Here is a 12,099-nt window from a genome sequence, read left to right as displayed (position 1 = left end):
CCACTTATTATCTAGGGTGAAGTGGGACATTGGAAGCTACTTATACCAAGCTGGACAATTTGTCCATTGAATTCAATATTATCAAAAGTGATTGGCAGGGGCTTGCCAAATGAAACCTTTGCCTGCAGAATATGTGATTTACCACTGAATTCTAGCTTTCCCCTAAGTGGCATTGCTCTGATATTTCTCCCGTAATAAGCACAAGTCACTCTCTGCACCCTTTTTCACCATAGCTGATAGTAATGGTTGTCCTCCATAGGTTGTGGTAGAGCACAATTCACATGCTTGAATAGTTGGGGAAAATATCTGCCTACGTGAGACTTTCTGAGAGCTCCTGCCAAGAGCAAACAGTACTGGACTTGCTGGTCTGACTCATTATAAGATTGCTTTATAAGTTTACTTTCTCTCCTTCTTTATTATATACAGCTGTGGTGAAAAACCCACCCAACAACCTATGGATCATTGCCGCAGTGTTGGCTCCCATTGCTGTGGTTACAGTCATCATCATCATTATCACGGCAGTTCTGTGCAGGAAGAACAAAAATGACTTCAAGGGGGACACCATGATGAACCTGCCACAGAGAGCCAAAGTAAGTAATTTTCATCCCAGGCTCAGGAATGGGAATTTCTTCTTCAGTGTTACATTCTCCATCATTCTGTACTTGAAGAACAAGATTGTGCTCTCTTTGGACAGATTTTAAACCAGTAAGACAATAAATACTCTGTGCTCAGAGACAGAATGAAGCTGTTCCCATTTATAGGCTCCCGCCCAAGTGCAAAGCAATTTTTATAGTGTAAGTCCCTGTGAAACAGAGGAAGTACTAGCTGCTTAATGTGTCTTCAGAATAACCTTTAAAAAAAACCCTCTTTTTTCAACCATACAGGTTGAGCAGACATTATTGGGAAGAGGGTTATAAGGAAGTACAGAATAGAATATGTGATTCACAGCAATATGCTTCCTGATAACTGCTGCTATTCAGTTCTTTTTGCCAGGGAGTCTAAAAAGGCCATTATCAGGTGTTTGAAACACTCTATTAACTTACTAGTGCCTCATGACCATAATAGAACAGCATGGTTCAAATGAGATAATAGATAGTCACCAGTTGTGCCTGCATGCCAAAGAAAGAAAGAAACGATCTAGCTCTACCAGGTCAAAGTGGTGAATAAAATATCCTGATCAATATCAATCACTACTTCTAAGTTTTGTAGAAGTTTTTATTCTAGATACTAGGTACTAGTCACATCTAAAAGGGAAAGCAAGACAATCATTTAAGAAAAATATAGAAACCTTATTAAAATTTTATGAAATAAAAAAATAAAAATAAACAGTACATTCAACTCTTATCTTACACAATGGTTATGTTTCAAGGATAGTGCATAAAGCCAAAATGGTGCATAGTCAAAACACACACTCACTGCACTTTTGAATACATGCTCAAGGTGAGTGCAATAGCAAGTAGGATTGCTGATATCCCCCGCTGGATGCCTGCTCCCCTTTTTATTTTTTTCAGCCAAGTGCATAAAGCTGAATTCACACAAGCTAAATGAGCCTAAGTTGCGGGTGGACTGTGTACATTAATAGTTTGTCTCTTTCCTGATTTTGATAATAATATCATATCACTTTTATATAGTTTAAATGCAGAAATAGCACAAATGGATAGCCCACCCAGGTGTCACAATTTATTTATTTTTCTTTTGAAGAGGCCAGAAATATGATGGGAGTCAAAAATCTGAGCTACGTGCTTTTTTGTATGACAGATTCACAAGTAGGATAGTGAAGCAAACAACAGGGAAATCCTCAAGATTTTTTACCTCCATTTGGCTGAACTGAAACTGGAGGTTGAAAGTTCATAGGAAGCAGCAAGTTTCTGCCTCAAGTGGTGCTACCTCACCTGAGTCTGAAAATAGATTGCAGTTGTTGTGTTCTAGGAAAGCTTATTGTTTCCTGGATGGTTCTTGGGGGCTTGTCATTGAGAAGATCCTTGATGACAGATAAGCTTTCATGAAACATCTGCCTATGGTTTGTTTGTTTACTTATTTATTTGAATGTATCTATTTATTGAATTTCCAAATTGTCCAATGACAGAAATTCTCTGGGTAGTTCTCAGTACCTATAAAAATAGAAAATAATGCATACTTATGAAATATGAACGGTAAAGCCGGAATAAAAATACAATGACAGATGAAACAGCAGTGCAAAAGGTATAAACCCCACATATGCACATGCACACACACATAAATCTACGGAGCACTGAAGCACTTTCCTAAAAGGCCTGGCAACGCAACAGAAAAACTACAGTGTTGGCACCAAGTGAGCCTCTCTAAGGAGAGCATTCCACAGTCAGTGTTGGAATGTGTTTGAGTTTACTTGGTGAAGTTGAAGATGTCTTGCCAGCAACAAGAAGTGCTCGTATGGCCTTGAATGTTATCTGGAGTCTTCAGATTCAGCTTTGGGAACCTTCTTTTCTCCTCTCTCAGCACCATGGTCCCCCTCCAAACAATCGCCTCTTCCCTGCAGCTAAAGTTTGCTCTTGAAAAACAGCAGATGATCCTCTGGGTACATATCCTGGCTTACATCTAGTTTGCTCTTTACTTCATTACTCTGGCCAGCATCTGTACAGTTTGGAATTCTGTGGGTTAGTAAAGGCTCTTGCCATGAATATAAAATTTGGATAGTATAATTAAAGGAACATTTGTGCACAGGGATAAGAGGATAAAGGTCCTTCCTGTTTTTGATTTATGTGCTCTAGTGTTAAATGTTTGATTAATGAAATTAGAAGAACATTTTGTTTTCATTTTAGCCTGCCTGGAGTTTTGGTCTGTCAGGCATAACAGTAATCGTAATTGCTAGCAAATTATTAAGCGTAAAATCTTGGCAATGCAAATAGTTGCCAGTAATATGTGCTGAGTGTATTTAAATAGACTGTGTGTTGTTTCTCTAGTTGCAAAAATGCCTGAAACTACTTGAGCACTGCAAACCTTCTGGATGAAAAATCTGTTCTGTGAATATGGCTGAAGTGGTTTGTTTATTAAAATTATGCTTATGAAATGACGTTATAATCTGTGTATATTTAAAATCTATTGATTAGGACTGCTGCTGCTGAGGGTAATTTGTGAGCCTTTGCTCTGCAAAATATAGCGTTTCAAGCCTTCTGAAAAGGAACCTTCTTGGCTTGCTGCTTTTATTCTTGTGGAGTGTTTCTATTTTATTTGCTCTGCTCTGCTTGCTTTGATTTCACATATCAAGGGGGAACAAGGAGAGTGGAACTGCATAATCAGTGCTGCAGTCCTGCTGCTGCTAAGAGACTCCTGTGCACTGCAGCTCTTTGCACAGAAGGGCTGCCTGCTGGACCACCTTTTAGAACTCTCCCTTTGTGAATGGAACTAAGCGAATTATTGAAAGGATAGAGGGGTAATGAATCCTTTGGCATTAAATGTTACAATATGCAGCAGGTGAGGGAAGAGATTTGGTGTGCCACCCAGGCCGTCCTGTTAAGGACAGCTCTTTAAAGGAAGCTGGGCAAATTGAATGTACTCGGAAAAGATCAAGTCTAGGATCTTGAGAGTTCTTAAATCCTTTTGTCATCCTTGATTGCTTTAACAATAAGGATGGTCTGTACTACACTTACAGACATTTGTGTCAACTGAGTTCAACCAAAAAGAAAAGTGGGGAAAGTGAGGTTTTTGGCAGAAGAAGTGAACGAATGCACATAAGCATGCTCTCCAAAATAAGGGCAGCTGTCCTTGTTAAACTTATGAGGGTTTTTTGCCTGATAGAAACTGAAATACATTGCAAGGGTTGACTATTGAATGTGTTGGATTTCAGCTACATTATTTTATGTTTTGATGTAGAGGCTATCTGTGTTAAATCTCTGTTCATTTTAATTCATGGCATGATTTTAGAGACAGTGATTTTATATCTGAAGGGCAAGGAATGTCAGGTGTATGTACCCTGTACCCTGTGCTCTTATGACAGATAATGTGTGCCTGTTGGCTTAAATGTTGCTGTTAATGTAATTAAATGAGTACATTTCTGTAGAGTTCCATTGCAAGAGCATTTGCATACTTTTATGTTCACAGAACTGTTCATCTGACAGTATTCAGTCAGCTTCAGTTCTCTATTGTGATACGAAATTTCGAACTGGTGGGCACATTACAATGCTGAAATTATTTTTGTGGTTTATTTCTGGAGTTCACACATTTCCTCCCCATTACTGTATTCCTGCGTAGCTGTTGCCAGAATGGAATAAACAGTTTTGCCAAGTAAACCACAGAAGTAGATTGAAGCTCCAGCCTAATTAGGTCTCTAATGTGAAGTCCTTTATTATTCAGGAGTTTCTCAGTGTCAGAAGCTTGCCCTCCTTACTTTTATGTCAGATTATTATATTATTATTATTTTAAAAAATAATAATCCTCACAGTCCAGAATATAGTGTGAAAGTATATGATATGGAGGATGCATAGTGGCACTGAAAGCAGCTACCCTGTGAGGATCTCCTTCTCTCCTGGCAAATCTCAATATGCAACGTGATGTCTAGTGTTGAGAATCCCTACACTCTGCAAACAGGAGTCTGTGAGCTAGAATTGAAGACATTCTCAACACAATTATGTCATTGGGGGAGGGGCAATCTACTTTTAACATTATTGTTGACACCTGTCAGTCTCGAGGAGTGCGCCTTTGTGGGTGAAGCCAAACCGTTGGAGGGTTACAGCGCCTGCTGTGGCTGTAGAGACCAATACTGGAGAGACATGTTTCACTGCAAAAATTAGAGAGGCTAAAAAATAAGGATAAAGGGTTTCATTGCACAGTTGGCAACATATTGATTGCTTTCTGACAGTTGAATTTAAAAACCTTTAATTTGTATAAAAAATGTTCTGTGCATTAAAAATTGAAAGAAGGTGAGAAACTTTCCCCTGTAGTTATTTTTCAGTGTCTTACTTCATTTTGAGAAAGAAAAATCTATCGCTCTCCCCCCCCCCCCCCCGGGAGAATTTTGGCTTGCCATTGAATGTGCCTCCTGAATGCCCATGCTGTACCCAGGGTCTTTTGTTTTTGTTTTTATAGAATATTCAGGTTCATTGGAAACCTGTGATTTGTGATAGGAATGAAAAGACACTTGACAGGTTTGACTCTAAAATAGCTCTGCTTATTGATTGTTTCAGTCAAAATGTCACAACGGATTCATCAAGTGTTGTCCTCATTGCCCTCTACGTGTTTTAACAATTTCCCCTAAGATGGAACTGGAGCTTTTCCTTCAAATGGCTCTGACAACAGAAGTGTCACTGGAATGTTCATCTAGCTCGGTTTATGTGAAACATTGTAATAGGGTTTCACATTGGTGATGGAGGACAGTCCAAAATTGGAAATAAGATTTGAATATCTAATGTCATAGGTCTGCCTCCTGAAGCCATTTCAGATGGGACTGAAACCCTCCATATTCTGGACCAATCTGAAATTAATCCATTTTATGTCTCTACTATGAGCCATCTATGCTGCCCTCTATCCCTAGCAGAAAGGCAGAAGGGCAGACCCATGGCAGCCATAAGGCCTCAGGCTAAGTATCTATATTCTCTTCTTCCAGCATTTATGGCTGCTCTGATTCAGTCATTTCAAAGTACCTTGAAGTGACCCCACTCAGTCAGAATTCAAGTATGTATGTATGTATGTATGTATGTATGTATGTATGTATAAAATACAACATATGTAAGTTTAGAGATGGTATACCTGTGAAATGTTGTATGCATCAGTTGAATGTAATTGATCGTCACAAGTTACAAAAGTGGAGCTAATGTTTACACAAAGCAGGTGGTGCTCTGCATAGTAGACAATTTCAGCCCATCTGTAAAGTTTAAAAATGGATATGTTCCAGCAAGTTGCTAATACAAAAGGCTTGAAACATGACTTTATTGTTTTGGCATGCCATTTAATGTCACATTTGTTCCTTTATATTTTGGAGTAACACAAGGGTACAGCTTAATATTTCAAAACCATTTTGTTCTGGGTGATATAAGCAACTGTGTTTGAAGAAGACACTGATTTCATCAAGGTCAGAGTATCTCCCGCTGCATTTCCATCTTATATCTTTGGGGGATTGCTGTGTCTGTCTAAGAAACTTTGGACTTTTTTTTTTTTAAATAAAAAACTCCTGTTGACCTGATATGACTTGTGAAGCAGACATTAAGCTGGTACATTTTCTGTTTCTTTCTTCTTTCCCATATTCTGATTCATTCTCTCTCTCTCTCTTATGGATTTGATTCCAATAATCATTTGTCTGCTTAAAAATAGTGCCATTCTAAACATTGTTTCTCTGTAGTTTGAAGCCCCCTTTTTTACTCTAAGCTGCTGCAAATTCTTGGTGCAATGTTCTTCCTCCATTGACCTCACAGCTTAATTGGCCTACACTGCTATTTAATTCTGTTGGCTGTTGCAGCCACCTTATCATCCATGATTATCCATGTCATGGATGCCTGTAAACAAAACTACATGGGTCACCAGAGCCAAAGAAGAAAGAAGGAAATGCCACCAAGAAGAATAGTATTGGGATGAGACACATGGGTTTGTAACAAGTGCCAAAACATGGATGATGCTTTCAGAGTCACAAAAAGGAGTTCTAAAGAAGGCATGTAGTTTAGACTCAACAGTAAAATACTTAAAAACGAATGCAGATACTTTCTGATTAATTGTGTTTCCACAAAAGCATTAATAAATATGAGTAGTTTTCCCTTCACTCTTAGGTACATACAATGTGCATCTCTGGCTAAATCTTGAATTGTACAATTAAAAATGTATTAAATGTATATCTGATTCAGAACTCCTTTGTTTTCTGTACCTGCAGCCAGTCCAAGGATTTGACTATGCCAAGCAACATTTGGGCCAACAGGGAGCTGAAGATGAGGTTTTGCCTGTAACCCAAGAGACTGTAGTACTGCCGCTTCCAGTGAGAGATGCTCCTGCCTCTCAGGAGAGGGAAATTATTCAGGATGGAAGCACTGCTAAAATTGCAAAGTCCAATGACACAAGAAAGAGGTAAGTATTAACAGCAGAAGGAACACCCTGGTCAGTCTTAATTCGAACCTACTTTGGAATTTACAACCATTACAGTGCCTATATAATGGTCTTTCTCATGTGTGTGTGTAGAGATATTGGAGCCAGGATGATGGACTACTATATTTATTGATTAGCTAGGCTTCCTACAGAAAATATTACTATTATAATATATTTTTGCAAGTTCTTCTTGTTCGAGGGATATTGGTGAACAAAAGGTGACTTTCTACATTTTGTTAGGTGGCCTTCCATTTTATATAACCACTTAGCTGCCTTGCTCAATTTTTTTGTTCGCAATTGTTTGTTTGCTTAGTTCAAATGATAAACTGAAACTTAAGTCAAATAAGATGGATGTGGTTCATTAGCCCAGGGACATGGAATTGCTCTATCCTCTAATGGAACAGCTTCACAGGTTGGGATTCAACTAGTGAGTCCTGTCAGCAAAAGCCCTGTACAGGGACTTCTGCTTGCACAATGCAACGTTCTTCCTCTCTTCCCCTGGTGCCTCCTGAGAGTGGCTCTGGGGGGAGGGGACAGAAGAACCCCTGGAGCAGTGCACCGTTGTGGGCAAGGGGAGGGGAATAACCTTACTTTTAAGCCAAAATACTTGCCCTGAAGGAACAATCGCCTCGGCGTGACATTGAATTCCTCCCACAGTTTGTGAGTTCTCCTAGATCCACCTTTATCATTGGAGACATTCTTTGGATTTTCCTCCTCAGATGCCAGACTTGTCTTCAGTCACCTCAGGCTTCTCTGCATTGTCAGAAAGATGAATATTTGGAGATAACATAGTTTCCGCAATAGAGATGTAAGAGATTTGATTTGTTTTTATTTCATCATGGCAATTTACAATAGTAATGTCACCAAAATTTCCTGAGGATCTTGCAAACTCAGTTTCAGCATCTCAAGGGAAGGAGGTGCAAGTGTAACATACAGAGAATGTGCAGAAGTATTATGAATTTATTTACTGCTTTATGCCCAGATAGTTTCTCTACTCAAACTTCTGATTTATTTCAGTTAAGGGTGAGGACTTAAAGTGGGGCAGGGGGGGAGAGACTGCAGAAAATAGAGACTTAAAAGCATCTTAAGAGAGAGTTTTGCTAAGCTAAATGGAGCCCCTCCAGAGAACCTGCTTATTGAACATTTATCCTGATTTGCTTGCACAAAGCTTACACAGAGGTTAGATTATATCCACTCTTTATTACACATTCATTCTGCATTTTTTGAGGGGCAGTTACACTACAGCGAGCATTCATCTTGATTTGTTTGTGTGGTGTTTACATTTCCTCCCGATAGCCATTAATCCACACCTTTTCAATGCATTTACCTGTCACTTTCCAACTGAAACAGACAGGGTTTTTTTAATTAGTGAAGTAGTTCTGCTGGGGCAACAGAGCACTTTAATCCTCCTTAAATGTGCAGACCTAAAGTTCTGGTATGCGGCTGAATCAGTCCCATGATGCCTTGGAGGTGTTGCAGATAATTACTGCATCAGTTCTAACCACAGACTTCAGGCTACCTAACAGCTGTAGAAATTGTTTACTTTCTGTCAGACCAAAGATTCTGTAATTATAAAGATAAACTTGTCTTATATTTATTTGAAAATGCCCTTGTCTTATGCTCTGACAGTGATTGCTCCTTGACTTGACAGTAGATTACCAGAACTCATTACAATAAAGGAGTCGTTGATTTGCTTCCTTTCTTCTGATATCAATACTACTAAGGGAATCTATCTCATATTACAAAATGCATTTGTAATAGTACTACCAAGTTTCCCTTTAAAAATAGCATCCTTATCATTTATCACCTAAGCCTTTTGCTAAAACACTTAGAACTGCATCTCACATCACACTTAAAAGACATAGATATGGTAACTTGAAGCTCTCCCTAACAGCCTTACAAAACTTGAGGAGTCTAATTTTCTACAAAACTAGGAAGGGGAGAGACACACCAGCTGTGACTTATTGCCACCCTCCTTTTCTTTTGTGTTTATTGTTTACTGTGTTTCTTCTGTGGACAAGGAAGGGGGAAGGGTTTTTTGTTTTTGTTTTTCCTGTGGATGCTTGTGGGTTAGATTAGAAGGGGTTGGTTGCTATATTCTGTTGTCAGCTTTATTGTTCAAAAACATGTGTGCACAAAACTAACCCATACAGTATATGCATACAGGTCTTTAGCTGCGGTTCCTGCATTGCAGGGGGTGAACTAGATGACCCTTGGGATCCCTTCCAACTCTACAGCACTTTGATTCTGTGCATGAAAGTGTGCAAAATTGTATTGAGAATATGCATTCACAATTGAATATCTCTTCTTTTTAAATGTCCAGTGATACAAGACAATCTTGCAGAGGCTAAAAAAGGTTTTTTCCTCCTCATACAGAGCCTATAAAACAATTTTTATTGCAAAGCAATTTCTTTTACTATGCAGTTATAAACACAGCTGCATACAGACTCCATACATGACGAACAGAATGAGAGTGCAGCCATATTTCTGAAAGGGTGCAAGGAGAAAGAGTTGTGCGGTCAGAATGCTTTAACGGCCTCTGTATAGGGGGGAAAGTGACTTTTTGTCCTTTGCAATATTTCCCTTTATCTCGGTGAGTTTGCAAAGGAGATGCATTCAATTGTGAATGCATAGAAATCTTTCTAAATTCTGAGCTGTTATGAAAATGTACTGTGGATGCCTCCTTGATTTTATTGTGTTTCTTTATTGCAACATTTTTATCTTTCTTTTTGTATAAGAATCAGGCTTGAGAAGTCAGCGATGCAAACCAAGCTAATGCAATAACCTTGAAATGAGAAATATGCAGGAGAAACTTACAATCTTCCTTGTTGCTATGGTTACTTGCAGCAGGTCGCCTAGTGAGAACGGTTCTGTCATCAGCAACGAATCAGGAAAGCCCAAGTCAGGCAGAAGCTCTCCACAGAAAGTAATGGCACAGCAGAAAGTGACAAAAGAGGAGGGAAGAAAGAGAAATGGTGAGAAATGTTTCCTGATGAGAGATCTACTGTATAACTGCCATTTCTCCCATGGAGATATGCTGCCACAGAATATGCAGTATTGCAAGCCACTCTTTTTTTTTAATGCCCTGCAAATAACAACCCTCCATGCATCTATTCTCTCTAGCTGTGTTTCCTCTCTTTGTTTATACACATTTCTCTGCTCTATAAAGCTATCCATTCATCACTAAGCTCAATATTTGTTCAGTCTCTTGAATCGTTGCAATCATTGGCTTATTTTCATAGTACATTAAGAAAATGGGGTACAGTGGTTTGTATTCATGTACCTGGATTTGTATCCATAGCAAATAGCCCTTTTTTGTTTTGTTTTCAGTGTGGCTTTCAATTCCCCCAGATCTGATAGGATGCCTTAATTAGGCATAACTGGATGTTAAGGTGTGGTGGTCCACAGTGCTGATGATTCTTTGTTCTTTAGGCACCCTCCTTTTTCTCTGTCTTTGCTAAGGTCCTAAGCTAAAGAGCACCCCCTAAGAGTCTCATTTTTCATATTGAAACTGTAGGCTTTGTGATTAATAGTGTACCAGCTATAGTTAATGAGAACTGGATATTAATTCCCAGCATTTTGTGATTTATTTTTTGCTTGCTTACTGCTCTTCCTGAGTTTTGAATGTTGTATACTGTATTGTTAACTAATGTGTGAAATCAGTCATTTTAAAAAATTTCTTGCTATCTGATTATCAGTGAATGGCTTGATCTTAAACTTGCAGCTCCATCTTAAAAAAATATATGTGGAACGTACTATATTTTGCACTAATGTAGACTTACAAAGCTTGCATTGCAAACAGCATTAAATATGGTTTTAAAGATACTTAACTGATTGCAGATGTTTAGGATCAATGTTTGTCCTCCATCTTCAAAGCATTTAATCTGGAAAAGATCCATTGAACTATGTAGTAGTCCCCTGAGTAAACTGTCCCCTGAGAACACTGTAAAATATGAATCCTGCAGTGGGTATAGATTCCTGCATTTATAGCAATTATGAAATCTTCTGCTTGCAAGACTGATATCAAAATCCACATGAATCACATTGGAACTAGCAAATGGTAGCAATTGGAAAGAAAACGGCATGCTGTTTCCCACAGATTATATTTTTTAAAATCCTTCCTGAAAGTATTGAAGAAACACCATTTATTGTCCACTTGTCTGTATTAAATATGTTAGTGAGGATGTTATTTTCTGTTTTGTTTCTTTTTTCTTTGACATTTAGGTTTTAAATCCTCAAAGAAAATTGGTAAGAGATTTTAGTTTCTTAATTAAAACTATACTAATATTTCATTCAATTCATAATTGCTACAATTCTAATGCATCTTTACAATCGCTATAATGGCTGCTAAAACCAGTATTTCGCTATAAGGAGTGTGGGTGGGTGAGAAATCCATGTATTTGAACCCAGCTCTGTGAATTTAACTACGGTGAAGTATTTTGCTTGCGGGCAGAAAAAATCATGTAATGGCGGCTTGATTTGCTTGTCTACACAGAAGCCTCTAGAGCAGTGGTTCTCAACCTGTGGGTCCCCAGATATTGTTGGACTACAACTCCCATCATCCCTGACCACTGGTCATGCTGGCTAGGAATGATGGGAGTTGTAGTCCAACAACACCTGGGGACTCACAGGTTGAAAACACTGCTAGAGACTGTGCTCTGTGTTGTACCCAGAGGACTCTGTGGTGTTTCCTATCAAAATGTTTTTCACCCCTCTCAAAAACGTCTCACTGAGAGGCCTCCTCCCCTCCCATTCTCACTAGCCCCCTTGAGCAAGGGAGAACTCAACATAACCTCATGTAACTTCACTGGATTCCAGTTTATCAAGGGGTTGCCAGGCTTTGGGGGCCAATGGTAATTTTGAGAAAGTGCCATGGGCACCAGTCACAAAATGGCTGCTGGGAAGGGTCATGGTGGTGTGATACAAAAAAAACTGCTTTATGTGTGTGACATACTGGTTGCCACATCTAAAAGACCAGGAAAAGAGACAGGACCACAACTTCAGCCCTATCATCAATGGGAAAAGGCAGCTACATCAGCCACCACTGCACTTGCT

The 12,099-nt window shown here is 38.9% G+C and overlaps 1 protein-coding gene across 4 annotated transcripts in view; it reads left to right on the top strand.

Annotated features, from left to right (window-relative positions):
• The window catches only part of KIAA1549L (KIAA1549 like), a 138,646-nt gene that overhangs the window by 84,951 nt on the left and 41,596 nt on the right, over positions 1-12,099 (top strand). For 3 of the 4 annotated variants that reach the window (XM_083595167.1, XM_083595165.1, XM_083595164.1), the window contains 4 exons: positions 427-590; positions 6,836-7,026; positions 9,892-10,019; positions 11,269-11,292. In XM_083595167.1, coding sequence (XP_083451293.1) covers positions 427-590; positions 6,836-7,026; positions 9,892-10,019; positions 11,269-11,292 — 507 coding nt within the window. The remainder of the gene's footprint in view (positions 1-426; positions 591-6,835; positions 7,027-9,891; positions 10,020-11,268; positions 11,293-12,099) is intronic. The other variant, XM_083595166.1, reaches the window with a different exon arrangement.

This window comes from Podarcis filfolensis, assembly GCF_964270895.1.
Source record: "Podarcis filfolensis genome assembly, chromosome: 1".
NCBI classification, from domain to species: domain Eukaryota; kingdom Metazoa; phylum Chordata; class Lepidosauria; order Squamata; family Lacertidae; genus Podarcis; species Podarcis filfolensis.
Note: the sequence above shows the minus strand (reverse complement) of the source record. Positions and strands in the feature narration are given on the sequence as shown.